The sequence below is a fragment of the Physcomitrium patens genome, chromosome 10, assembly GCF_059467195.1.
Source record: "Physcomitrium patens ecotype Gransden chromosome 10, ASM5946719v1, whole genome shotgun sequence".
Taxonomy (NCBI): Eukaryota; Viridiplantae; Streptophyta; class Bryopsida; order Funariales; family Funariaceae; genus Physcomitrium; species Physcomitrium patens.
In genome coordinates, this window is record NC_143419.1 from 12,831,438 (window position 1) to 12,858,580 (window position 27,143).

The following is a 27,143-nucleotide window of genomic DNA, read 5'->3' on the forward strand; positions in this document are numbered from 1 at the left end:
ATCCAATCATGCAGAAATTATTGCCTTATATGAAGCATCTCGAGAATGTATTTGGTTGCGATTAATTGATAAATTCATTCAAACAACTTGTGGATTTTCATATGATGATTCTCCAACTATCTTGTATGAAGACAATAGTGCTTGTATTGTATAAATGCAAGTTGGTTTCATTAAAGGTGATAGGACAAAGCATATTGATCTAAAGTATTTTAGTTATACCCATAACTTAATTATTAATCAAGCACTTATAATTAAGAAAATTGAATTTGTAAATAACCTTACTAATCTCTTCACCAAAGCTCTCTCATTGTGTAACCATTGTCGACTTATTTATGGCATTAGTATGCGGCGACTTGCTTTTCTTGAATAAGAAAGTTAATGAAGTCTTTAAATAATCAAGAAAAATGATGTTGTACTCTTTTTCCTTCATCTATGGTTTTGCCATTAAATACAATAAGGTTTTCTTAGATAAGGTTTTAATGAGGCAACAATTATTCATCTTGCAAGATTATAGAAAAGTATAGATCATAATTCTATACAAATTTCATATTATGTAAATATTATGATGAGCGAGGAAGAGTGCTGAGAGCATTAAATGTAGCCAACGCTTTCCATAATATATATTGTAGTCTACAGTAAATATTGTAGCTATAGTATTTGGAATGTAGTGGAGAAGAACTATTTATCTTCTCCCCTTCTCCTCTTGTATATATGATACAACCAGATCAATAGACTTGTGTGTGAAGTTCTCTCTCCTTGAAAACTATCTTGTGTGTGTGTGTGTGTATTACTTACTACTATTCTTGTGTCTTTCTAAACATTCTCAACACTTACCATTGCAATGACAAGGTTTTGCACATTGATATGTGGTGCCATGTGCCAACTAATGAATAGCTAGAACTAGGTCATGAAAAGCTGGACATCATTGGAAAGTCTATTACACAAAGGGGAATATGTTACAAAAAGTTTGCCACTATGGAACAAAAGAAGAGCTCTTATGAACAACATCAACAACAATTGTGATCACTAGGAAGAGAGTAACAAACAAGATACAACTATTTTACTTGTACTACTAACTTACTAGAAGAATGGTGGGGCATGTCTGCAAAGATTGGCATACATCCAATCGTTTAATTAGGTCAAACTTCACAACCAAGTCTGGAAAATGTTAAGTCTGGGTTGAGGGGCTTTGGATGGATTTTATTGTTTTAATCAATTTTAATTCAACACTAATCAACATTTATCCAAACTATAATCAGCATTCCTCCAATGTTCATCAATATTCATCCAGCACCTAACAAACATTCATTTAGCATCAGTCGACATTTATTGAAAATTGATCAATATCCATCTTTGGTTAAACTTCATCCAGCTACTCGTCCATCAAACAAGGTTTATTAAACTCATCCACCTTCATCTCTCACCCACGGCACTAATCATTCATTAGTTTTACTGAATAACTGTTTGATTATTCTCTAAGTAAATTCTTACTATACACCTTCACTTCAAAAATTCACATCTAACTCACTATAGATCGGGTGGAGACGTGCCATACATCCTTAGAAAGCTAACAAAGAGGACTAATTGAATAAAATATGAAATAAAAGCTTCGGCTAAATCTAATTTCTGAACAGTAACGAATCCTGGTGTGTATTAAAAACACTCCAGAGCCTATGAGCGCACTAAAGTCGATTGTAAGCCTCACCGTTTCCTGTTCTTGGGCATATTCTGCTCTTCCCCTCAGCATTTCCACCGCCACACGCAATTTCGTTTACTCACGTTTCGACTAGGTTAATTCTTGTGCGCCCATCATCTGTCATTAGCATCTCAATGCCCTCATTCTCATGTTTTGCCTCAAATTTGTACTGGAATCGCTTAGTTTGTGAGAGAATTGCTGCATTTGTCTTGTGAGATGGACAAAGTAGGGTTTAAATCGTGGCTTTAACAGTGATCTGTGTTGTCTCTTTTGTAACTTCTTCTTTTTCTTTTTTTTTTTTCCCCTCCCCTCAAATGGGTCATTGGTAGCGTGCAGGATTAGAGACACTGTCAAATTTTGTCAATTACATGATATGGGTTCTGCTGTAGAGGAGCGATCGGAGTCTGTTATCGACAATTTGGTAGGGGATTGCATGGGGTTGACGGAAAATTCTCGCCTTCTTGCCGATGAACCTGAAAAGATGTTAGAGGGGCTCCGAGTAATGCAGTGGAATGTTCTAGCCGACGGGCTTGCGCAGTCCGGAGATTTTGATCGGGTAATTACTATATCTCAAGATATCATGATGTGGTCTCGTGGATTGCAGTAGCGGCTTGCAAGGCAATCGCCCGAATTTTACTAGTTGTCTGATGAATGTTGATGCTAAAGCGTTTGTGGTCACACGTCGTTATTGTAAGCTTGTAATCTGAGAAGCATATCAGTTGATGATAATGGAAGGTAGAGAAGAAATTTTTGGAGTGGAACCATCGTGCGCCACTGTTGCTGGGCAGGATATTGAAAGACGACCCTCATGTCATATGCTTACAAGAGTTGAACCATTTTGGTACTTTTTTCTCAACCAGATTCGCCTACATTTCGTTGTGTCCATTGTTTCTCACTAATTTTAGAACATAATCTCTTATAATGTGCAACTCAATTTGATGATATACGGCTTCTTTGAGCAGATGACTTCTTCCTCCCAGAACTAAAACGTCACGGCTATGTCGGCGAGTATTGGCAAAAACCCTGCTCGGCTGCTCAGGTGCATCCGCTTTCCATGACGTTACACGACCTTGTGTTGTCACTTAAGATTTTCCGGATATGGTTTCAAATTTCTTGATTGATGTAGGCCTCCATGGTCTAATCGTTGACGCTTTTTCTGGTTTATTTCCTGAATTTCCTCGGTGTACGAAGTAGACATCTAGATATCAACAACTCTTGCGTATACTCAGCAGAACACTTTGTGATTGACCGTCCGTGTGTAGAAATTCGAGTCCCCTGCGGATGGTTGTGCTATATTCTACAAATCATCACGACTACAGCTATTAAGTATGTTTTTGGAGGATTGATACCGGCAATTTGTAGAGCTACAATTTTCTTTTTTCTCTCTTTTAGTTCTGCCGTTGGTGTTCCTTAAATTGCGCTGGTAATAAAGGCCGGACGATGACGTGAATTCTCGACCTAATGTAACGTGGATGTGGATTGCGAATGAATGGAAGAACAGAAAGTGACACGATCCAGTATGAGGATCCCAAGGGAAAAAAGTTGAATCAGGTACTAGCAACGAACCTGCAAATTTACTGAACTACACAACTGGAAACATGGAGGTAGTGGGTATACAAAGGGTAATCTAGGTTGTAACCAAACAGATCATCTCATTTTGGATGTGAAACAGGTTATCTAATTTGTCCTTTTAGCAATGGTTAGAATATTGGAGTCCTCACTTGACGAGCCAAAATGCTGAATTTGACTCCGCTCATGTCCATGGAAGGATATTGTGTAGTAAATATCTCTCAATCTCTGCACTTACAAGTTTTTTTGTCTGATTTTATCCAGGGAGGATTGACTTGTAGATTTCGGGATATAGATGCTGACCAAGATTTTGTACTCGTCAATACACACCTTAAGGTAGGACATCTAGATGTGTACCGTTCGGAAATTCTGTGGGTTACCAGTATACTTGACAGGGTAAATTCAAAGCACGACTGCATACTCAAGTTGACACTGATTTCTTCTTATACTAGCAATGCGACTTATTTTTCGTTAGACTTTATTATGATTCTTATTAATATTACTCCTTTGAAAAAAGAAAAAGAAAAAAACTATTAGACTGTTCATTTTAATTGTGAATCAGGCCAAACGAGGACACTACAATGAAAAGCTTCGAGTTCTAGAAACACGGCAAATAATTCAGGTATGCAAGTCTCTGCCCATCGACTCGGCTTTGAAACTAGAAGTTGTAATATATGGTGACAGTGTAGCAAGCTCTTTCTTGTTTTAAGTTCAGTTCTCACATTTACCAAGAGGAACACTTCCAAAATACTAACGGTAACAACCCTTACTCTGGTGAAACAGCGGTTGGAAGATGTGGCACAAGGATCATTGGTTGCATCAATCCTTTGTGGTGATCTGAATGCGGATCCCTTTTCAAACACTTACAGTATCCTGCATGAGAACTTCGCAAGTGTGTACAGCCTGATATGCGTCTGTGACCCTCCTCATCGTGTCAATGAACTCGAAGTAATGGAACTTTGCGATTTTGTAGAAAATGGCGGTGCACAGGCGGAACCCATGTATACTACGTGGAAGATAAGGTACTTCCATGTTCTCCCTTTATGAACCATCTTTTCCAGTTCAATACTAATTTCTTCGAGTGCAAGTTTGGTTCCTAAGCACCATCGAGTGATCAGTTCTTTCTACAAAAACCAAAAAATGCTTACCAATGCTGCATTCATTCTTCATTTTGGCAGGGGCAAAGAAGGTGAGGTGAAACGAACCATTGACTACATTTGGTACAATGTTCAAAACAATTTGGTTCCATGTAGACGGTGGCCTCTGCCAAGTGAAACCGCTATTGGTGCAGACGCCCTTCCATCTGCTGTCTTTCCATCTGATCATTTGCCATTAATGTGTGAGTTTAAGTGGAAGGATTGTATTGGGAAAGAAAGTGTGAAAGTACCCTTGGTATTGTAATTATTAGCAATTCAATCTAATGTTAGCATGTTAGTCCTTGTTAGCTAGATTTTGGACGAGAAAATCCATCATGGCTACATGGTATATAAGTATTCTTAAACAATTTTTGTTTTTTGGAGTTTTTGTATGTTTTGTGTTTTTGTTTGTTTAAAGCTTAAAGTGATCAATTATTATGTTGGTTAAATTAAGTATAGTTTATTTTATCCTAAAATAAAGATCTCAGAAATACAATTAAACTTAGAAAAACAATGTAATACAATCTAATAATTTTTGTGTTTAATCTAAAGTTTTATAAATGAAAAAATATCAATATAATATTAATGTTATATTCATCACTTTAAAATGTCTATGATTATTTATTGTAATATGATTTTCAATCTTAAAAGCCAATGTTATGACTTAATTTAGATTTGTAAGTTCATAGAAAAAAAATGTGTGAATTTAAATCTAATATTTTATTTTTAAAAAAAGTAGAAATATATATCTATATATATATATTAAGAAGAATATTATATTAACCTATTAAAATCTTAAATAAATCTATTACATGATTTTGTAGTTTGAAATCACTCAAAGAGTATTTCTAACTAATCTTAGTTCCTTGATAACGGAGGATTTTCCAATCTGAGTGATATCTCTATAAATTTAAGCAAATAAATTTGGACCTCTTACCTACTGATAGGGTGCTAGTACCTAATACATATTCTTCACAACAACTAGCATGAACTTGAGGTATTTGAGCATTCAAGTGTTTGTAGTGCCATCATGGTGTGTCAATTTAAATTTAATTAGATGATATAATATTCATGTATTAAGATATTTTATATTTGTGTCAAATGTCTTTATGAAGTTTCATTTGAAATGAGTAATACTAAGTTACTGATAACAAGAAGATACATAAAAAACAAACAAAAACAAAATAAAACTCAATACAAATAATACTCTATTTTTTTTTCTTTACACTCTAAGATTGTGTACCTAAACACATTAACTAAATCAAGTTCTAAAACCTTGTATAAATATAAATATATTTATTATTATTAGAGATTTGTTAACACAACACCCCCATGTTGTTAATGCAACACCCATAAGGAAATAGGGGACAAGAAATAGGGAACAAGTAACAAGGGACATAATTAATCATGAGAACCCAAGGGGGTGTTGCTTTAACAATATGGGGTGTTATGTTAAAAAACTCCCTATTATTGTTATTATTATGTGATCAATCTTATAAATTGCACAACTTCTTCACAACAACTACCTTCATACTTTGCTGTATGGAATGAAACACTGCCCTAGATTTGCAATGCTAGACGTTTCCGTAAGAAAAGCAGAGGAATCAACCTCGGTCACATTGTTTGATGGAAGTTTTGTTAAAGTCCACAACCGTATCCACATCTCCAACCCACACAAACAAATATCAACACTAGCAGCTCCAAAGCAACATTTCAATCGCACAATGAGCTGAGCCAAGGGATTAACAATGCCTTCATCCTCCGAGTCCATGTCAGTAGTACCGCACCCACCCAGTTAATAACTCCACACATCAAGCAGCTTCCGTGGAAAGTGATGGAAGAACACACACTCACTCACTCACTCACTGGTTTTACAGGCTCTGGGCAGCTTGCTCAAGCCTCAACCCCCCCCCAACTGCTAGGTGGGCTCTCACTGCAATCAGTGTTGGACCAATTTCCAAGCTCTGTCATATGACTTGTTGCAGAAGAAAATGTGGAATTCTTAAAGAAAATGGCAAGGGCTCTGAACTTGGGGGGGGAGCTCATGCCATCCATCCATCCATGGCGCAACCCAGCATCGTAACCAATCCCTAAGGGTTGGCCGAGAGCAGTCGCAACTGCCCGAGTCGGTCGCAATACATATCTCTGCCGAGTCGGTCGGAGTTCGGTAGATGAGTCGAAAATGGGGGAACGGACGGAGGGGTAGGGGAACAGGACGAAGACATGGGAACAAAGTGAACGAAATATAAACATCGTTCGTCGAGGATTCCAACTACCAGGCTTGGAGAGAAGCAAGCAAGCAGCCCCTGCTGCTGCCAAGGCCACGTTCGCCTCGGTCTCGTCCCCTCTTGCCCTTTTAAGGCGACAGGGATTTGTGCCTCCAGCGTCATCGCCCAGGCGCAGCCTCTTCCCTCACTACAGCTTAGCTTAGCAAGTCTTCTTCATTCTCTACTTGATTCCTCATTATTGCCAATTTTGAGCTTGAATTAGCACTGGGTTTTACGCAGTCGGTGCAGCTTCCAGGTTCTGGAAAGGTTGGCTGTTTTTCTAGGTGAGAATTTTGCAAAGCTGCTCGAATTCTAGACGGGGGCTGTCTTCGACACCATGTGTTGGTATTACCGGGAATTGCTGCAACGTCTGTACGTCTGCTCGCGCCGGTTGCGTGAGCTTTCTCTGTTGGGAGTGATGCTGTGTATTGATCGAGTTTCTTGCAGCTTCGAGTTCCATTTTACATTCTGTGTTCTTTTTCTTTCTTTGCTGTTGTTGTTATTATTATTATTATTATTTATTTCTCGTTTTTGTGTTGGACAAATATTAGATTTGAGTTTCTGGAATCTTTGCTCATGTTAAGTTCCGCTAGTGAGGTCGTGTTTGTAATGAATCGCGTTGAAGGAGCTTTTGCAGGTTTGTTGCAGCTGGGTTTGGTTGCGTTCCATTGGGGTGAGAATCCATTGGTGGGATGGCTATGCTTGGAGCTGTTCGAGGCGCGACTGTATTTAGCGTCTTAAACCAGAGCCCTATCAATGTTGGGCCATCGTCGACGCGAAAGGTCGGTGGATTGAAAGTTCTGATGACTGCGACACTTCCACAAAAGTCCAAGTAAGTGGGCTGTACCATCATGATTCTTTAATGCTCTTAAACCTACGGAATCAAACGCAATGTTGCGAGAAGTTATATTAACGAGCTGTTTGGTATGGCTGGAGAGTGTCTCACGTCACAAGTCATTGGGAAATTTTATTTTTTAAGTATAGACCGTACGTGCATGAGGTCGATTTCAGTATGTAAATATTCCCGCACTTATCCACACAATTACAAAGGCATTGTTAAATTCCCGAGTTACTGACTCATCTTTGATACAGGAGACAAACCATGCTAGGGACTGGCCGGGCTCGGTTTGGTGTCTCCCCCATGAACCTCCAAGGTGTCGAATCGTTGTTGTATTTAGTCAATACAGAAGGGCTCTTACAGCGAACATCGCTTTCTTTCTTGCAGGGGAGCTATTGTAAGTAAGCAACCATTGGAGAAGCACTCCAATATCATGCACTCTATCACACCAGAGAGGTTGGAGTTTTTCAAGTCCCTTGAAGGCTGGGCCTCTAATACTCTTCTCCCTTATTTGAAGCCTGTGGAGAAGTGCTGGCAGCCACAAGATTTTCTCCCAGATCCGTCTGCGGAGGACTTCTTGGACCAAGTTCGGGAGCTTCGGGAGAGATCTGCGTGCTTGCCTGATGATTATTTGGTGTGCTTGGTTGGCGACATGATCACTGAGGAGGCTCTGCCGACGTACCAGACCATGTTGAACACTCTAGATGGAAGCCGCGACGACACGGGTGCTAGTCCCACTCCTTGGGGTGTGTGGACTCGTGCATGGACCGCAGAAGAGAATCGTCACGGAGATCTGCTGAACAAGTATTTGTACTTGACAGGGCGAGTGGACATGAGACAAGTCGAGAAGACAACCCAGTACTTGATTGGATCTGGCATGGTGAGAGTCTGTAATCCTACTGAGTCCAGTGAAAAATGTAGCGTGATCTGTTTTACCGCATGCTTTTGCTGTCATACCCTGCTGCTAGACTCGGGGTATCGAAGAGGCCTGTAAGTGTATTGATTGATGGGTAGAGGTGTTCTGTAGGGTATCGATGTTGGAGTGTGAGAATTGACTTTGAATATTATTTGGTGTTGCAGGACCCCCAAACCGAGAACAACCCTTACTTGGGTTTTGTTTACACGTCTTTTCAGGAGAGAGCAACTTTCATATCGCATGGTAACACTGCACGGCATGCGAAGGAGCATGGGGATGCAAAGCTTGCGACGATTTGTGGGATCATTGCTGCAGATGAGAGAAGGCACGAGAATGCGTACACAAAGATCGTGGAGAAGCTGTTTGAGTTGGACCCGGATGGCGCAATGCTAGCATTCGCTGACATGATGAGAAAAAAAATATCGATGCCAGCACATCTAATGTACGATGGTGAGAATGGGCACCTTTTCGATGACTTCTCATTGGTTGCTCAGAGAACGGGTGTATACACTGCGAGGGATTACGCGGACATCATGGAACACTTGGTGAAGAGGTGGGATGTTCCGCACATAAAAGGACTGTCAAGCGAGGGCGAGGCTGCGCAACAGTATGTGTGCTCACTGCCTCCTCGAATCAGGAGACTGGACGAACGCGCACAAGCGAAGTTGAAGAAAGCTCCGAGGACAGGGAGCTTCAGCTGGATCTTCAACAGAGAGGTCGCTCTGTTGTAGACGCCGTTGCGGAGGGCTTTGTAAACATGCTATTTCACCGCAAATCAAGGTAGAGTTGGCGAAATGTATTCAAGGATTGCATTTTTCACACGTGTTTCAACATACTGAAGATTTTGCAAGCGACAGTGTGGACGGAGTGAGCAGCTTTTTGACTGGCGTGATCAGGGTTCAGGTAAGAAACTTCGAAGTATTCACGATTATGTCTTTTAGTTTGAATGACCTAAGTCACAGGTTGGGTTCAGATACGATATTAGTTCTGCAGAGTTTCACCTTTCTGACTTGAGAACTCTAAAGGTACATTGTCCAATACCTTATGCACAGGATGATTGACTCACATAAGCATGCCACACCAATGAGATCATTGGCATTGTGTGATTGATTATGAGCACTAACAGACGCTTGCTGTCGAGTATATAAGAGTAAACATGGCCATACACAACCCATCATATGTTCCGTGACAATGATGGATCAGAAATTTGTGAAAATTGTGTACCCATCACAGAACAGCACTTTTGGACTTAGAGCTTGTTTGATGCCTCACAATTGTCACTTAACTGTCACGGTTGTCACGTAACGTTTGCAGCCGTTGTGCTATCTATCTACTCCATTTTGTTTGTTTGTTTCTTTCTTTCTTTCATTTGCAACTTTTCTGCTGGATTTCTGACCTATGTCTGTTCGAAGGTCAACACTATTACCATTCTCTCCTGAAATTTAAATTTTAACTTTTCATAAACATGGAAACATTCCTATATAGTGGGTCCTCAACCTCTTGTTTTCTTCTGTAAAACTGGATTTGAATTCCCATTCCCTGTTCTCATGTTACGTCTAACATCATGTAGGAGTTACAAGCATGGAGGTTCGGTCAAGGATGGTTACCAAAATCCTTAAAATAGATTATAAAATCTCATAGGCGTTGCTTGATATTCTCTGTAAAATGCTAAGGTAGTGACATCACTTGAACATCAATCACATCGATCAGACGTAAATATAAAGTTGTAAGGAAAATTAGTTCTATAAAATGCCTCTATATTAACATTCAATTGTAAAGGTGCTGCGTATTCATGGATTAGTATATAAATTATTATTTTTGTAAAATGTGTGTGTGTGTTGTTAATGCTTTATGTAAAAAGAACTGTGTGCTTCAAAATACTATAGATCCCTTTTAGACAGATTATCTTTATGTAAAAAGAACTGTGTGCTTCAAAATACTATAGATCCCTTTTAGACAGAATATCTATAATATGTAGAAGTTAAATTCGGTTTTAATTCTGTACCATGTATTGTGAACATCTAGATTTTGTGATACAGCTTCATGAAAAACTTCAAAACTTCAAAACATTTTACTTCTATAAAGTTATCAATTTGTTTGACAAACAACCTTATATGGTAATGACAAGAGTCTCACATTAATTCAGCATCTCAAAAATAAATATAAATACTCTTTTATACTCAAAATTGTATTTAATACAAAACATATGCATGTATCAATCCAATGACTTGGGCCAATAATGTAAGTCACTCATTATAGTATTAGTATTTATTATTCCTTTTTGTTTCTCAGCAAAAAAAAAAAAAAAAAAAAAAAAAAAAAAAAACTCATCTATGTGATTCGTTCTCAACACTTACACTTCAAAAATATTTATTTACTCATTCATCAATACATCCAAGATAAAATATATATATATAGATATATATATATATATATATATATATTTATCTTTTTCTAACCTCTTCTACAGAGTTTTGTTCAGTGTTGTAAACCCAAACTTGGTGTCGATGGCTTTGGCGGTGGCGATGTGTTTACAACAGTTCATTAGCATCGCTTCTCGCTTCATTCCCATGTCTAGAGCTCCATGGAAGCGTGCATAATGTCACCATTAGAGTTTCATGAGTCTCTCTCCTGCTCACTGATTAGGTCATTTTAAGATGCGTTTCCTATTGCGAGTATGCTGATCTCCGCTCTCCCTTGTTTCATCTCTGCTCACGGATAGCAGCATGTCTTTTCATGGATTCTCATGCTGGCGTTTGAATCTTTGTTGTTGGAGTCTTAGGTTTAGGAGATCTTAGAAGCTACCAAGACGCTTCTACAGCGTGCTGACAGCCGGTTGTATGATTCTAGATCTGGTTACTGCGCATCGTTGTCTTTTGCGGATCTTGGAGGATGTGTGTGCTGTGGTTCCAGGAATCCTAAACTTAGAAGTAGCGTGTTTCTCTACATCACGCTTTTATCCCTTTGTAAATTTTAGAGCGTAGGTTGGCATGGGGGGGCTATTGGCTGTGAAAGGGACAGAGATATCTGCTGCACCATGTTCTGTACATAAAGCTGCCGCTCTGTTACGCCGTTTCTTGTGAACCGAGGCAGCTTCTGAGGTTGGCTTTGCTTAAAGTTGCGCTGATGCTGTTTCCCAATGTTTAGAGGAAATCCTGGTGACGAGAACGAAGAACTCGGGAATTACTAGGGAGGATTTGAGGTTTGTATCTGCAGGGCGTGGTTCAAAATTCTTTCATGTCGAACAGGTTGACAAAGTTCCAGAAATTATGAAATCTCAAAGAGGTAAAGGGTCGAAACGTTTGAAGATCTCGAAAGAAAAAGGAGGAGAAAGGTTGAACATCATTTCATTTTAAGGCATTTCGAGGACATAAAATTGGATGGTGCAGAGGGGAGAAAGCAGGCCAATGGGAAGCTAGGTGTCGATGAAAAGCCTGTCGTTACCGAATTGCTTTCGAGTACACCTAGGCAATGAGATCCAGAAGATAATTACAGAGAATTTCAAAAGAATGAAAAGATGAAGAAAAAGAAGAAGAGTTTGAATGGAGAGGCAATGGATGTGGATGTAGGAGGGTTGTACTCGGACATTTTGATCGAGGCCGATGTGGATTGGTACCCTGATATTACGAAAAACATTGTAGAGCATCTGACATAATGTCTTCTAAAGTACCGCTGCAATGTGCACCTGTAGTCATGTATGTTCACTGCAGCTTATCCAGTTCAAAATAGAGCATTGCTTACAAGTCACAGGGCAAGTTTCTGAAAGAATAAATTTTCAAATTCATTCTTCGAGCGCTCTTGATTGAAAGTAACACATATTCTGAAGCAAAGCACCTATTTGCAGGATTTGAAAGAAAAGTATGCTGTCTTTTAATGCATCTCCAAGACCTTGAGTATTTAATTTTGGATCTGAAGCTTTTAGGTGAAAGTATGATGTGCAGGAATTCAGCGATGCTGATGTTGTAATAGAAGTTTTGGCCTCCAAGGTTCTAATCAACTATTCTGACCAGCAATCTCATTCATTTATGCATTATAAAATTTGATGTGTACGAGGTTGAATATTAATACAAAGTAAATAAGACGCATATCATCATATAGAGTAATGTACAGACATGATAGACTTATATGTGCATGCGTAATTTAATTTTTTTGAATATTTCATTCGTTAGATGATTTCTAAAAGTAACAAAGTTTATGGAGTAAGAAGTACATGATTGTGGCGAGAAGGTCTTCAACCACGAAAAGAGTTGTGAACAAAAGTTAATGCATCATGGCAGATACCGATGGATGAAGGAGTAAAACGAACGCATTCATCCACGTTAAGGGATTGATGGAGATTTTTTGAGATCACTCATCCTTGAAGACGGAAAGTAACGACGGAGGTCCGTCCATCCGTCCGTCAGTCCGTCAGTTCGTCCGTCCGTCTATCCGTCCGTCCGTCACCGTGGCCCTGGCCTTTGGTTGCCGATGAAAGCTGTGAAGCCCTACTCGCATGGAGCGTGTTCTCATGCTCCTGCTCCTCCTCCTGCTTCAGCTCGACATCTCCGCCCCATTCCTTCACCTCCTCTCGCCGACTCCCCTCCTAGTTGCTGCTAGAGCGTCAGTTATCGGGCGTGCATTGTGGCTTCCCATCGTTTGCCCTTCTTGCATTGGAAGAAGCACCATCACAGCGGTCCTCTCTTGACTTCACAATGTCGGGCGGTTTCTTTCGAGTGCGTTCCGCCCCCCTTCCACCACCACAATCCATCCCTTGGGGTTTTTGGTCTCTTGTTGGTTCTACTTTCCAATTGCTCATGTAGTATGATTGCCTAATTGTCTGTTTCCTTCTTCTCCTGGGCTTGCAGTCCTGCCTTTGTGTCATTTCCCTGTGATGTGTGCATAGATCCAGTGATTGTTATGCTCCTCTTGTGTAGTTTCCACTGTTTGTTTTAGCTTTGCGCTACATTTCTACTCTTCACTGCTGAAAAGAGCTCCAATTCACACCATGTTTGCGCTGCAGATTGAGTAGTGCTTGCGCTGTGATTTGGTGCGGTTGGGAAATATGCTTGTGTTCGTGATGCGCCTCGTTTTTTCTTCCTTCAGAACTGCTGATACCAGGCCCTTGCCTACTTGTTCGAGCTGCGGTGCTTCCATTTTTTTGGGCTACACACATTTCGTTTGTCCCACAATGGTGCAATTGTTGGATGTACTTATTTTAGGGTTAAACTAGGGTGACATGATTTTGTCCGGCGTTACTTGAATTAGAGTTACGTGCTCTAGAACATGTGTCCGTATGTGTTTTAGTTCTTCCATACAGGCTTGCAATTTCTATCAAGAGATTTTGACCATGAGGTCCTATTTATACGTTAATTGTGTGGAATTGTTTTTTTATTTTGTATCTGAGTTGCTCATTCTGCACACAATTCATTCTTAGGTGTGTACTTATGAGTGCGAATTTCGGTATTAAGACAGATTATTCTTTGTGGTCTGTATTAGTTTCTATCTTGGCAATCTTCGACCTTGGAATTGAGTTGAGTTATTCGTATGTGAAGAGCAATAATGTGTGGTGGGTTCAAACCTAAAGTTGCAGTTTGGTGCTGCTTCTGGTACCTCTACCGTTAATTGTACGGTTTATGTTAATTGCTTCTCATTTTAATTTGTTTATGGTAAATTGATCTGGGAACGTCTTTGAGCAGGGAACGTCTGCGGACCAGGATACGCGTTTTTCAAATAAAATGAAGAAATTGCTGAAGTCCCAAAAATTTGCACCAGAGCTTGATGTAATGGTGAGTGCAGATTACTTTCGCACTAGTTTAATCTAAAATTTTGAGCACGGCGCAAAGTATTTCGGAATGTTGTTACTTCCTTCAAATTTTGAGTTCGTAACCACAATCAGATATTGACAAGTTGCCTCGAATTGGTGGATCACCGCGTATTTATAGTTTCTTTTTGCGCGCAATGTTTATCTACAGATCGATACCTCCAAGGTCCAAATGGATGTCATAAAACCTTGGGTCGCTATTAGAGTGACGGAGTTACTCGGATTTGAAGATGAGGTTCTAATCAATTTTATAAATGGTATGCTTGAAGAAAAGGTGAGTGCTCACCGTGAAGCTGTTGAATATTACACTTCAGAGATGGTCAACTTAACTTAATGTTCACAAAGAGCGCATTCATTCGTGTTGATGTGAACGTTCATGTTGTATTCTGTAGTACAGTGATCTTCTTAATGTTGGTCTAATCTTGTAGCTTTGTGTTGGGATCCAGAATGTAGATGGAAAACATGTTCAGATTCAGCTTACAGGCTTCATGGAGAAAAATACGGGAAAGTTTATGAAAGAGCTTTGGAGTTTGTTAATAAGTGCACAGTCCAATGTGAGTGGTATCCCACAGCAATTTTTGGACCAAAAGGCTGAAGAAACTCGGCTGAAGAAGGTAATGTGTCTAATTTGTGATTACTGAGGGTAATTTTTCCCCAGTGGTTGTCTCGCTATTTCTCTCTTGTTGTTTTCTTGGTAAATGTGATGGTAAACCCTTGTTCATCTTGTTAACGCACGCGAGTAGGTGACTCGCTTTTGTTATTTGCTACGAAGATTCTCGTTTTGTGCTGATCATGCCTTTTCATGCTCACAGGTCGAATCCGAGCGCATTGCAGCAGAACTTCAGCGCAAGAGAGATCTGGACAAGCTAGTTGAAGAGGAGCGGCAACGTGAGAAAGTGAGCTGGTTTCTATCTCATATCTTGGTAACCTATGCTATAGATGGGTTGTATAGATGATTGTATTACTAATCGATGATACCATTTAACTTCTTGGTGGGAGCACATGGATTTCTCATGCTTTGGTTAAATTTCTGTGTAATAATCTGTGTTTTTGAATACGTGGGGTGTTAATTCATGAACAGGATGCTGCGGCTGAAGCTGCAAAGATTGCTGGGGGTGCTAAGGGGTTAGCAGACAATGACCGGGACTCTAAACATTCTGATGACAGAAGAACATCGCGGGGGAATGGGTTTGTGGTCTTCGTCTGGAGTTTCTTCTAAGTTTATGAGATTCCAATGATGTGCTGTCTGATGTTCTTGAAGGATTATTCATTTTTATGAAAACAGCACTTAAAGTCTCACTTCGTTAATAGGATCAAACCAGTTCGCAGTCCTTTAATTTTGACTGCAATAAGTAGATTAGATATGGATGTATCAACTTGCATTATCTGGGAAGCGGTTTTTTTTTCGGAAGAATGGGTTCAGCATTTGCCTAGAGAAGGTTTTCAGTTCACGACTTTATTTTCTTTTGGGAGCCTCGATGATTTTCTTGTTACAACTGCAGGATTCTTAGAAAATCGGTTAGCAAAAGTCGATCTCCACCTGGCCGGTACATTTCATCCTCACTAGATTTATCAACTCACAGTTCTACGTGGTCATTACTTCCGTGTTTATAATTGCTTTTAAATTACAAATTGTCGATATGCAGTATTTTAAGGGGAATCTCATGTCCTTGTGTTGATATCATACCTTCTTTTTGTGTCCAGGAGTTATAGCCGGCGACAACGTTCCAGACATTCATTAGACTCCAGTCTGTCCAGGTATGGTATCTTTGGTTATCAATGGCGAGGTCTGCAATTAACTGCCTGCTTTGTTCTCAGCACTTGTATGTAGGCGTTGGATTCTAATCCTCTCGTTTTCGTTTTAGCTTCACAGTGATCACATCACGTTTATTCACTTTGCTATGTGGGTTGACATATGGCATTGTTTTATTGGTGTAGGTCACCAGTAAGAAGTCCGCTCAGGAGACGAGCAGATTCCCGTAGTGTTTCTCGATCACCTCGGCGACGAAGGAGATCTATATCACGTAATCGACCCTCTCGTGTTTCAAGAGTTGTACACTCTCCTGTGAGGCGGAGCTACTCACGATCACCGATTAGGAGAAGAAAATCTCCACCTACATATAGGTCACCTGTGCGGCGTCGTTATGCGTCACGGTCTCCACCTCCACGAAGGTCCCCAAGTTATTCCCTCTCACCTGTGCCACGAAGGCGGGCCAGGTTACCACACAGAATGCCTGTACATGAGCGAGTCTTAGTTTGCAGCAATGAGTGCTTTGTCAGCTTTGCCACAAATATTCTCGAGAGATTGTGCATTATGTAATTAAGTTTGTTTTAACACTTGATATTCAGTATTAAAATTCGCAAATCTAATTTGCAGGAGTCCTTATCGTCGGAGTAGAGCGGATATAAGGAAAGAATATTGGAGTCCTGAAAGGTAAGTCACTTGGAATTGGATTTCACACTAAACTCCAAACTCGTCATTGTCAGAGAACCACCTTTGAATTTTTGCTGAATTGGACGATTGAATTTGTTGTTTTTCTTATTTCTTTTCGTGACCGTGCTGGTTCACATGTCCAACGCTATCTTACCATGTCGTTATATTTTCAGAGTGGATCGTCCTCGAGTGAGGGAAGGACGTAGTAGCGTTTCTCCAGTTTTTCGTGGATCAGAATTATCTCCAAAGCCATCCGTCACCAACCGACGGCCTACTGGTTTTGGAGTTAAAGCGTCTCCTGTCGATGGTGATGATGAGGAATTGGGCACGGACAGAGATGCAAGGGGCAGCATGGGAGACAAACGTGCGTTTCGTGATGAAGAAGAGAAAAAGACTAGGGCTTCTGATCGAGAAGCCAGAAAAGTTTCTGAAGAGAGGAGATTGTATAGTGACGTGAAAGAGCGGAAGGTAGGGTCTGACAGAGTTTTCAGAAATAAAAAAGAGAAGTGGTCCCACGATGGCTTAAACGATGAAAACGAAGAATCTCGGAGAGGTGGCAGGGATGTAGTTGAAGAGAGGAGTCAAAAGAATGAATTGGAGAACAGGAGGACTGAGTTGGATAGGTCCGCGAGGGAAACTAGAGAAAAGTGGGCTCATAACGACTCTCAGGAGTGGCAGAGGGAGGTCACAAGAGGTATGGGTGGGGTATCGGGTGAAAAACGTCCGCACAGTGTAATTGAACGCAACACTGATGTCGACAGGGTTGGACGTTATAATCTCGTGGAGGACAGGTTTGACAATGATATGGGAAGAAGGCTCGAGGATAGAATCGGCGGTAGTGGGAAGCGTGACATGGATATGCGGAGAGAGGATCGCAACTACAGTGATTGGAGGGACAGGTCCACTGGGAGAGAAAGAAGCCCCTTCTCAGAGAAGCAGCAGGCATCCAAGGATACACGGAGGGCGAGGAAAACAGTTGAGCTATCGCAGAGTCCTGGTAAAGAAAGGAGGGAAGACCATGGGCGGCGATCTATTGCGCTTGATAATAATGACTCGGATAGTCTTAAGGAGAAGTTTTTGAAGAAATCTAGAATACAAGAGGCTAAGGACGGTGGGGCTACTAGGGAGGATGACCAAGATGACTTATCACCAAGGGAAACCGAGGAAAAACGCAAGGAGGAAAAACGGCGTAGGAAAGAAGAGAAAAGGCTTCGCAGAGACGAAAGGCATAAAAGGAAAAGGGAGAAGCAGAGGCGGAAAGACGAAAAACGTGCAATGAAGACCGAAGCTGACAATGGGGAGGAGAAAAGGAGAAGTCCTGAAGGAAAGGAGCATAGTGACGAAGAGCACTCTGAATATGATCAGAAGCAGCTAGAGGATAAACTGCGGCATGAAGCCCTAGAGTCACTGCGTGCCAAGAAGGCCATATCTCACTAATGCTCTTGTTTTTGGAAGATGTTTTTACCACAGTGATGAGGTGTATCATGTATGGTTGGCAGACTGTATCTTGAGCTATGAGGTTCAGATATGAAGAACTGTGACTTGTGGATCGTGTCAGTTTAATAGGAAGGCAAAATAGCCTTTCTTTTTTGTTGGTTTATCTTCTTACTGAATGTCCATGCTGGGCGGCAGGACCTTGACCACATTCGGAACCTGATCAATCTGGAGAGGGCTTTAAATATCGAAGATAAAAAAGTGGCACCGTTGCTGGTAATATTTGCTGGCTCTTGCATGCAGTTCATTTTTGTGTACAGGACCATCACAATTTGGTTTCTTCCTTGTGACCTCTGTGGCCTACTCACTGAAGGCATATCTATGTTTTTTTAAGTGCAGCTTCGGTTGGATACTGCAAGAACCTATCCTTATTTGCCAGCCAGCCTCCCGCAGGACATATACAGTTGCCCTTTCACTTTTTTTGTTAGTTGCTAGGCTCGCTTGGTTGAGAAATAGCTGAGACTTGGCCCAGGTGAGGTTGTTGCTAGTCCTGATGGTCGTCTGCATCTGGCAATCAGCATGGCTGTTTGTAGTGGACACTCGTCTACGTTTCACTTTTTTCATTAATGCACAATTGATTTGCCTCTCATCATTCAGTGTTATGCTTGTATTCGAAGAGTTCAAATTCCTTTTGTTTTGCCCACCGTGATGCTTCTCCTTAAGTTGGGTTTGTTGGAAGCTTGTGACTGCGACTGCTCATCCAATATGCGGTCCGTCGTTTTTCGGCATCATCTTTGGAGAATGTTGTTTTGTTTTTGTTTTTGAATATTATTTTCTTGTTTCTTTATTAATTAGCTAGACGATTACATTGTCTATTTATCCATTTTAGCCATGTAGTAGATTTGTACTTATAACCCCTGGATAAGCGGTGTTTTGAGTCTGAGCACCAGTTTAGACATGCTACTTTTGAGCACTTAATTTAATACAGAACATGTGGACACCATGCCTAGCCTGCGTCTTCTTTTTTAGTCATACAATTGTCTGTCGCTTGCTTAAAGGTTCTCTGTGTAGGGTATTATGTTTGATACAAGGTTATTTGAAATGGTTAGGTGTTGTTACTGTTGGATAATGAATCTCCTTGGAATGGAGCACTAACGTATTGCTTGATACAGGGTGTAATTAGTAGTTACAGACCTCGACCGAACTAGTTAAATGGGTTTCTACGTAGAAACCACATTTGGACACTGAGCTATTATGCGAAGTGGAGCACCACGTCCCGTACAAACTTAACGTCTTCAAGGTGCTGGAGTTCTGTCTTAAATCTCATGTTATGTTAGGTCTTTCATTTTGTTTGTGAAGGGTAAAAGGACATGTGTAAAGCAAGGATGTTTACTAGCAGTTTGAAATCCCGAGAACACAACCTGTGAAGCTTACTTTTTGTACTAGAGTCAAAACCACTCTCCATGCAGTTTGATGCTATTTCACGCAGCCTGCTTACAAATGCAAAACTTGAACGATTTTTAGCCAGTAATCTCCAAGTTGTTGTATCTCACAAAATTGCAGTGAAGCAGCATATGACAAGTATTAGTGTAGTTCAAATGTGAAAAACACTAAAATTAAACAGAAAAAGTATAAAGGTTATGAATGGAACATAATAAAGACTCATTGTGATTTGTTAAACCATTTTTATATTTCATAATTTTGAGCAAGATGTGGCATTTGTGTATGTATGTGATCTTGTATAGAAGATGTTAGTTGGGATGTCAAGGATTTGGTTGAAAGATACTCTGTTTAAGAACTTCTATTGTAAGAAATTTTTGAGTAAATTTGATGGCATCTCTTTCATAGCTGTTCACAATTGTAGATACATGGTCTATTTAATTTCTACTTCGTTAATCGTTAATGTAATAGGGGGCTTCAAACATGACACTTTTGTAAAACCAAATATCTAATGTTCAGCACTTGATATTTTCAGAATTACTTTAAATATCAAAATCCAAAATATTACCATTCAAACTTTATTACCTCTTTGGTATGGAGTCAAAGAGGGAAGAGAGTTGACACAAGCAATTCTGTTTTTGATATTTGACTCACCCCTCTTTTAATATTCCAATTTCAAAATCACCCACCTTGTGAGATGGGTGAATTGGCAAAGTATCTAGTGATATTTGGAAATATCACAGAATGCTTTCAGCTTGCATCACAGGTGAAATATCACCCAAAAAGGCCATTTTTGAAACCTCCTAATGTTTGGTTTTTATTCCTAAATAATGATCAATTTAGACAAGCAATGAAATCCTAAAAATAAAAAATCATTCAAGTAATTTTCATCATTTGCCTTCCATTGTCATTTGTAGAAGACATAGAATTTGGAGATCACATTTTAGAATATGAATAAACTTACTTCAATTCATACAATCTACCAATCAAATGCAAATGAAACACAACAAGATAAACCAAAAATAGCCTCTTTAATCATTAATGATAGTAATTTTAATTCCATTATCATTGAATTTGAGATATTTTAACACATTCTTATCTGTTTTTTTTTTCTACAAATAGTGAAATCAATAGTACAAAATAATATTTTGTTAGTCTTTTAAGTGGGAAAATTAATTCAATTAAATTTGGCATTACATATAAAAAGTGTGCTTTTTATGAATATAAATATATATATATTTATTACCACTATTTGGGATAATATCCATTAAGATTTGGTATGATCATGCACCACAATAAGTTTGTAACCATGCATATTGGCATGAACTACACCATATGCAAATGCAATGATCACAAGTATTATTAAACCACATTTCGAAATTGTATAAAAGATTTATAAACATAATGGGCACTTTTACCCACCATTATGTTTCAATTTTGGATGAAATCGAAGGTGCAATCCGCGCCAAAAACATTCATCCACAAGAATCCCAACACATTCGTTCATCTATCCCGAGGAACATTTGTTTCATTTGTTGCCCCGAGCGATGAATGTGGAAAATTCGATGAAACCTTCTGTTTTCCGTTCACCGAGGGAGTGGATAGGGTTGCATCTCTTCTTGCAGCTCGGAAGCTTTCTCGGTTGGAAGGAAGTGTGTCCCATTGCTCGGAGTGCGATAATCGCACCATTTTGGCTTGATATTTATCTGTACTTTGTTGCCGCATAGGGGATTGTTTCGCTGCGTACATTAGTGTTGTGCTTTTTCCGAATTTTCGAGGGGAAGAGAAGGTAGTGAAATGTGCGTGGGGATCTCCGTTCGGGTGGTGGTGTAGGTTGTTCTGGTCATCTTGCAGGTTCAACTCTGGTTGTCTGGCTGGAGTTGGCGGCCACAATGCCAACCTCTGTAGCGGGAATGAGCTACAGCAGCGCTATTCTGCAGTCCGGGATTGCAAATGGACGTGGCCGTGGGGCTCCTTGTTGTGCAGCCCCTAGGTCTTCTGCCGTGAGGTATACGACTCTAGGCTTCGTTGGAAACCTCTGCCCTCCGAGGTTTGGCACGCAGAAAGTGGCCGTGAGCAGTGAGAAACGCGGATCTCGATGCCGGAATACACTAACCACGGATGTGTACAAACAAGATGAGAACGACCTTGCGCAAAGCAAGAAACAGGAGCACGAGAGTGGTATTGATTTGAAGCAGTGGATGGAAGAACAGGGGTTGCCCGAGTGTAAAGTATCTTTGGCAGAGCATCAGCCGTCGGAGGGTGACAAAGGGAAGCCTATACATTACGTTGTGGCCAGCGAGGATTTGCAGGTAACTGAGATTCTCACTGAGTGCCATTTTTCAGTTTCCGCTCAGCAGCCTCTTACATTCCAGTGATGTTTTAAAAGATTATAAAGCCGAAGTCCACAGACAGTGTCCACAATTTTATGGATTCAGAGCCTAGAATAATTTGGAGCTTTCACCTTGATTTCATTCAGTTCACCTAGCTCATTTATCATGTAAACCGTCATCGGTTTCTTGCTGTGACCGCTTGCAGCCCGGCGAATTGGCATTAACTATCCCCAAGTCCCTTGTTGTTACACTGGAGAGAGTCTTGGGAGACGAAACCATAGGTGCGAACATTCTTCGATGCACTGCGTGCTCTCTTATCTCATTGCGTACATAGTGAGAGCCTCTTATGTAATCCACATTCACGAAAAATACTTCTCGGTGACTGTTGACATTCTTGAGTACATGCGAAGTTGCTGCTTTCATTAGAATCCATCGTCTTGAAGTTGTGCACTAGTTACACTGTAATTAAGAACGCTTATCCAATGTAGTTCTATTGAGCAGGGTTTATGGATAATAAGGATAGGCTATGGATGTCCCAGTATTTTGTATTCGTGATTGAAGTTGGTTAATTACCTCTTTTTCATCAGTGTTCACGATGAATGGGTTTTGACTGCCCTTTGCCACTTCATTTGTTATTGATGAGATTCAATTTTCATCTCCCTCATAGTTCATAGTTCATTTCGTTCAGTACTTTGCTGACATTTATTTCCTTGAAATTTCTGCAGCTGAATTATTGACCACGAACAAGCTCTCCGAACTTGCTTGTCTAGCACTTTATCTTATGTACGAGAAAAAACAAGGGAAAGAATCGTACTGGTATCCATACATTCGTGAACTTGACAGGCAAAGAGGACGGGGACAGCTTTCAGTGGCGTCGCCATTGTTGTGGTCTCGAGAAGAGCTAAATGAGTATTTCACAGGAAGCACCATGAAGGTCTCTCCTACATTATGCATGCTTTACTGTTTCTGCAATTTTTATCTTCGGCAGTGGACATCCCTGTCTTATTTTCGGTTGAGTGGAAGTGCCAGTGATGTTAGTGTCCTTCTAATAGTATGCCTTCCATTAAGCCAAACCAATTCCGCGATGACTCAATAAAAAGGAGATGACTTAATCTTTCCAGTGTCAGATTTTAACTATCATATTTCTTTTAAGTAAGTGACATTTTCTCTTGAATGGTTCAGGAGGTAGTGTTAGAGAGATTGGCAGGTATCAAACGGGAATACGAAGAACTTGACACAGTGTGGTTTATGGCGGGTTCTTTATTCAAGGTAATTCCACTGCCGACTTTACATTATGAGATGAAGCTGAAGAGTATGTTCCATCTTGGTGAGATATTTGCAGAGGATTACGGGGAGAAGTTTGCTGATGATTCTTCAAACATTGGTTGCCTGGTTATTTAAACAGCAATATCCCTTCGACCTACCTACGGAAGCTTTCTCATTTGAGATATTCAAGCAGGCTTTTGTGGCTGTGCAGTCCTGCGTTGTTCACCTCCAGGTCTGTCTTCTATCACTAATATCACAAGCACATTGGCTCTTTGCCTGACTTAATAATATATTGGAAAGTTTCGTTGCATCAATGAATTGCTAAAGGATATTCTTCTTATTTATTTATTTATCTTTTCTCCCGTCTTCTTTTGTATATAGTACGGTAGTGTCTGCAGAAATATTAACTACTACTTTATTTAAGGAGGCACTCCGTCTCTCACCGTTTTTGCTATGTTGAGATGTTAATGATATGGAGTTAACTACTTATTGAAAAGTAAGCGCTCCCATCACTTAGCACGTCTCCGTTTGCAGGGAGTGAGTCTCGCAAGGCGCTTTGCATTAGTCCCATTGGGGCCCCCACTTTTGGCCTATAAGAGTAACTGCAAAGCGATGTTGAAGGCGGTTGATGACAACGTAGTGCTAGAAGTTGATCGTGCTTACAAGGCTGGTGACCCTATCGCTGTGTGGTATGTCTTCAAGCTCTTAGCTCATTCATTTTCTTCTTCGTCCATCCAACTGCTTAACATCATGCCATCCCAGTTATGCGGAAATAAATACGAGTTGTAGAAACGTTTTTGGGTAACTAAGCGGAGAGGGATGTGACAGGTGCGGTCCACAGCCTAACTCTAAGCTGCTGCTTAACTACGGGTTTGTAGATGAAGATAATCCTTACGATCGACTTGCCGTCGAGGTATTTTTCGTCCCTTTCTCAATTCTCCACGAATATCGACTACAGTTCATTTTTCGTCTGCTCATGTAATTGCTGTTCACCTTTTCTGTTAATTCGCCAGGTTGCCATAAGATACTTGTGAAACGTAACGTAGAATCTGGATTGCTTCAAACTCACGGTACTGTGCAGGCATCATTGGATACAGAGGATCCTCTTTACCAACAGAAAAGGGCTATCGTACAAAAGAACAATCGCTTGACTATACAAACTTTTCAGGTGATTCTCTACAGCAAAAGCGTTATCCAACTTTTGTATCATTCATATAAATTAAACTTTGATTTTGACCAGTCGCCCACACGTGCCTGAGGAGATTCCGACCAACCTTTCACTACTTGGGTTGTAACGCTGTAGTGACGATTGTTCAGATATACAAGGGCAAAGAAATGGAAGCTGTCCTGGACATGTTACCTTACATGCGACTCGCGCATTTGGCTGATCCTGAAGAGATGGAGACCGTCTCATTTGCCCAGGGGCCTGTTTGCCCTGTAAGTTGGACCTCGTTAATTACTATGTGAAATTTCAAGTATGATCTTACTCGTATTAGCGCTTTAATTTTTTTGCTGGGTGCTTGGGCACTAAGAGGCATTCACCTTCATAGAATATTACAAAGCAATGAACTAATGTGTGATTTCATTTTGAGCAGGTAAGTGCTTGCAATGAGAGAGCTGTATTAGAACAATTAGAGCAGTACTTTGAGAAGCGCTTGGCAGGATACAAATCATCCCATGCAACGGAGGTGAGAATTATGTGCCAATTCAATCATTGTGTGATTGCAAAGTCGTGAATGAGAACATAGATTATATAATTTCAATTTAGGGACGATACTGTCAATTCCACTATCCACTTGCAGAATCACAGTAACGAGGCCCTGTCTATTAGATTTAATGTAAGGACTTTAAGTGGTGCTTTTGCTTGATGTACAGGGTGGTGATGCCAAGAAAAACGCAAAGAAAAGAGTAGCGGAGAAGTTGCTGTGTATTGAAAAGAGCATATTAAGAAATGCTTTGGCTGCAGTGCAGGAGCTGATTAGCCAGCTACCGGACAGTGCTATTTCACCCTGCATTGGTCCTTATCTTCCCAACTTGAAGTGAAGACTTCAGTGCAGAAAGTTGCGTGTAGCATAGTACCCATTATTCGTAGATACTTGTTTCCTGCTCTATGTCAGAGTCTATCTCCGAAAATGTCAGGAATTTGTAAAGAAGCACTTGACCCACAACTTTGCATTTTACTCTGGGTTGTATGTTCCATGCTTTGATTGTTTCGCAACACATTGAGTGTTCTACATACTAGAAAGCCCTAACTAGGTCACAAATCTTGACAGAGCCGAACGAAATTTTCAGTCCATCTTTAAGCATGTCAAATTTTTTTAATGAAACTGTAGTGGGGACTGCAGGTGAGCTAACTTTTACGTAATCCTGTTACACATTTCAACATTGCATGGAATACTGTGAATTATTCATCATCAGCCACTTGAAAGTAAAGTCAGAAAAACCTGTTGGAACTTGAAAACAGAAATTTGAGAACTCCACTTCATTTTAGATTTTGGAGATATTTTGAAATTTGGGAATATGTTTTTGTAATTTCAGTTTAGTTTATAACTAATATCATTTTCAGTTTAGAAACATATATAGTAAACTCAAATTTAATAATCCAACTGGTCAACTAATAAGGTAGGTATCCAAACTAATAACAACAAGCCATTGTCTTACATTTGTAAAATACAAGAAGAGTATTTCTCATCTTTAGATTAATTAAAATAAATAAAAAGATTAATTTTATTTAAACTGATATTTTCATAGGTAGAGTTGTTTGTGCAAAACTTTCAATTCAAACTTGTTTGTATTGAACATAGAACATTGTAATCTATAAAATTTTCATGCAAAAAGAAAATTTCATTTTTTATACTTTATTTCTATTACAAACGATACTAAAAAGACATTTAGATGATTTGATATAGTTGATTGGAAGCAAGGATACTTGAATCTTAATCCATTTGAGGAACTATTTTATTCTCTTTTACATAGCTATAGATGGTAAGATGAATGACTAACCATACACAAAGGTCTAATATGGGCTTTATGGCACATTTGCAATGATACATTAAAACAAAGAAAGAGCCACTCAATTAAAGACTTCTACTATCTCATACAATGCTTTAGCAAAATTGCCCCTGAAATCAATAATATGGATGAATGTCAACTTCTTAAATAACATCCACAACATGAAGTCAAAGGAAAAGAATTCTATCTTGTACTTTTTCCTCTTTAAATTCAGTGAAAAATAGACATTAAAGAAAATTTGACTTTAGACATGACTTTTTTAATTTGAAAAAATATAAATAGATAGAGATACTAATATAGATGGATAAATAATTTCTTGATAAATTCAACATTTTCAATTTTAATGTTTTATGTATATGAGAATGCTATTTTCTATATATATATATATATATATATAGATATATATATTATTTTTATACAGTTGTATGACATCAATTTAATATAATGTGTCTTAAATAAGATTCATCATTCTTGGACTATCTTCACTTTTCTTTTACAATCTTAATCACCATTGGGCCACTAAATTAACTTGATATATAAAAACAATTTGGATCTTTTTAAATTTAAGATTCAAATAATATATATAACAAAAATCCATCTATTTTTGTAATTAATTTAGAATTAATTTCCCTCAAGCAACCTCTTATTAACTTGATATGTATATTTTTTAATAAAAAATAATAAAAAATAAAGATTTTTTTAAAAAAATTATTATATATATATATATATATATATATATATATATATATATACTTATGAATATGAGGATGTGGTACAAATTTTTTTTTCATAATTGTCATAGACATATATATATTTACTCTAATATTTACCTATATGATTAAATAGAAGTAGATAAAAATAGATTTATTTCATAATATTTTTTAGAATAGCTTCCTAGAAGCTTTATAGATGCTATTTTGACTTTACATGTATTTGTAGCTCATTGATAGGTTAGAAATTTGGTCAATAAGTTAACCATGTCTTGATAGCTTGCAGAACAAA

General features: G+C 39.3%; 4 protein-coding genes across 18 annotated transcripts; all 4 read left to right on the forward strand.

Annotated features, from left to right (window-relative positions):
* The first annotated feature begins 1,653 nt into the window (after window positions 1-1,653).
* On the forward strand, window positions 1,654-4,793 carry LOC112287324 (uncharacterized). 2 transcript variants are annotated; one of them, XM_024530225.2, is made up of 10 exons: window positions 1,654-1,790; window positions 2,033-2,252; window positions 2,432-2,537; window positions 2,659-2,735; window positions 2,959-3,022; window positions 3,198-3,247; window positions 3,530-3,601; window positions 3,828-3,887; window positions 4,049-4,287; window positions 4,444-4,793. In XM_024530225.2, the coding sequence occupies exons 2-10, from the start codon at window positions 2,070-2,072 to the stop codon at window positions 4,664-4,666; spliced, it is 1,074 nt and encodes a 357-aa protein (XP_024385993.1). In that variant the 5' UTR covers window positions 1,654-1,790; window positions 2,033-2,069; the 3' UTR covers window positions 4,667-4,793. The 2 variants fall into 2 exon arrangements, with proteins under 2 accessions (XP_024385993.1, XP_024385992.1); XM_024530224.3 differs by lacking the exon at window positions 1,654-1,790 and having other exon boundaries at window positions 1,832-2,252.
* A 1,793-nt stretch (window positions 4,794-6,586) lies between these two features.
* Window positions 6,587-10,193, forward strand: LOC112288071 (stearoyl-[acyl-carrier-protein] 9-desaturase, chloroplastic). Of its 3 annotated transcripts, XR_016505190.1 has the most exons (5): window positions 6,587-6,952; window positions 7,306-7,500; window positions 7,894-8,386; window positions 8,587-9,325; window positions 9,993-10,193. XR_016505190.1 is itself a non-coding variant. In XM_024531895.3 (4 exons), the coding sequence occupies exons 2-4, from the start codon at window positions 7,361-7,363 to the stop codon at window positions 9,151-9,153; spliced, it is 1,200 nt and encodes a 399-aa protein (XP_024387663.1). In that variant the 5' UTR covers window positions 6,724-6,952; window positions 7,306-7,360; the 3' UTR covers window positions 9,154-9,782. The 3 variants fall into 3 exon arrangements, 2 of the variants coding, with proteins under 2 accessions (XP_024387663.1, XP_090109914.1); XM_024531895.3 differs by lacking the exon at window positions 9,993-10,193 and having other exon boundaries at window positions 6,724-6,952; window positions 8,587-9,782; XM_090253788.1 differs by lacking the exon at window positions 9,993-10,193 and having other exon boundaries at window positions 6,796-6,952; window positions 7,761-8,386; window positions 8,587-9,782.
* A 2,726-nt stretch (window positions 10,194-12,919) lies between these two features.
* LOC112287530 (uncharacterized) lies at window positions 12,920-19,621 on the forward strand. Of its 12 annotated transcripts, none has more exons than XR_016505195.1 (13): window positions 12,932-13,134; window positions 13,422-13,545; window positions 14,098-14,187; window positions 14,374-14,496; window positions 14,669-14,836; window positions 15,035-15,118; window positions 15,304-15,410; window positions 15,725-15,769; window positions 15,927-15,980; window positions 16,161-16,394; window positions 16,600-16,656; window positions 16,830-18,366; window positions 19,263-19,621. XR_016505195.1 is itself a non-coding variant. In XM_024530580.3 (12 exons), exons 3-12 carry the CDS (start codon window positions 14,137-14,139, stop codon window positions 18,091-18,093), a joined length of 2,232 nt encoding a protein of 743 aa, XP_024386348.1. In that variant the 5' UTR covers window positions 12,932-13,134; window positions 13,422-13,545; window positions 14,098-14,136; the 3' UTR covers window positions 18,094-18,739. The 12 variants fall into 12 exon arrangements, 6 of the variants coding, with proteins under 6 accessions (XP_024386347.1, XP_090109916.1, XP_024386348.1 ...); XR_016505194.1 differs by lacking the exon at window positions 19,263-19,621 and adding an exon at window positions 18,490-18,739; XR_016505191.1 differs by having other exon boundaries at window positions 12,942-13,134; window positions 13,422-13,592; window positions 16,161-16,439.
* Window positions 19,622-21,173: 1,552 nt separating this feature from the next.
* On the forward strand, window positions 21,174-25,297 carry LOC112287952 (fructose-bisphosphate aldolase-lysine N-methyltransferase, chloroplastic). Its single transcript, XM_024531617.3, has 11 exons — window positions 21,174-21,842; window positions 22,069-22,144; window positions 22,589-22,797; window positions 23,046-23,132; window positions 23,269-23,361; window positions 23,664-23,818; window positions 23,958-24,042; window positions 24,211-24,297; window positions 24,447-24,566; window positions 24,725-24,817; window positions 25,005-25,297. Exons 1-11 carry the CDS (start codon window positions 21,423-21,425, stop codon window positions 25,170-25,172), a joined length of 1,593 nt encoding a protein of 530 aa, XP_024387385.1. The 5' UTR covers window positions 21,174-21,422; the 3' UTR covers window positions 25,173-25,297.
* The last annotated feature ends 1,846 nt before the right edge of the window (window positions 25,298-27,143 follow it).

Excerpts from the sequence above, each read along its gene's own strand:
- LOC112287952 (XM_024531617.3), top strand. The coding sequence starts at position 21,423 with ATGCCAACCTCTGTAGCGGGAATGAGCTACAGCAGCGCTATTCTGCAG. Across the intron at positions 22,145-22,588 it reads CTTGGGAGACGAAACCATAG|CTGAATTATTGACCACGAAC; the intron begins GTGCGAACATTC and ends AAATTTCTGCAG. Across the intron at positions 23,819-23,957 it reads GGTGACCCTATCGCTGTGTG|GTGCGGTCCACAGCCTAACT; the intron begins GTATGTCTTCAA and ends GGGATGTGACAG.
- LOC112287324 (XM_024530225.2), top strand. The coding sequence starts at position 2,070 with ATGGGTTCTGCTGTAGAGGAGCGATCGGAGTCTGTTATCGACAATTTG. Across the intron at positions 2,736-2,958 it reads AACCCTGCTCGGCTGCTCAG|AAATTCGAGTCCCCTGCGGA; the intron begins GTGCATCCGCTT and ends GTCCGTGTGTAG. Across the intron at positions 3,023-3,197 it reads ATCACGACTACAGCTATTAA|AAAGTGACACGATCCAGTAT; the intron begins GTATGTTTTTGG and ends ATGGAAGAACAG.
- LOC112288071 (XM_024531895.3), top strand. The coding sequence starts at position 7,361 with ATGGCTATGCTTGGAGCTGTTCGAGGCGCGACTGTATTTAGCGTCTTA. Across the intron at positions 7,501-7,893 it reads ACACTTCCACAAAAGTCCAA|GGGAGCTATTGTAAGTAAGC; the intron begins GTAAGTGGGCTG and ends TCTTTCTTGCAG. Across the intron at positions 8,387-8,586 it reads ACTTGATTGGATCTGGCATG|GACCCCCAAACCGAGAACAA; the intron begins GTGAGAGTCTGT and ends TTGGTGTTGCAG.
- LOC112287530 (XM_024530577.3), top strand. The coding sequence starts at position 13,464 with ATGCTTGTGTTCGTGATGCGCCTCGTTTTTTCTTCCTTCAGAACTGCT. Across the intron at positions 14,497-14,668 it reads ATGGTATGCTTGAAGAAAAG|AATGTAGATGGAAAACATGT; the intron begins GTGAGTGCTCAC and ends GTTGGGATCCAG. Across the intron at positions 14,837-15,034 it reads AAGAAACTCGGCTGAAGAAG|GTCGAATCCGAGCGCATTGC; the intron begins GTAATGTGTCTA and ends TCATGCTCACAG.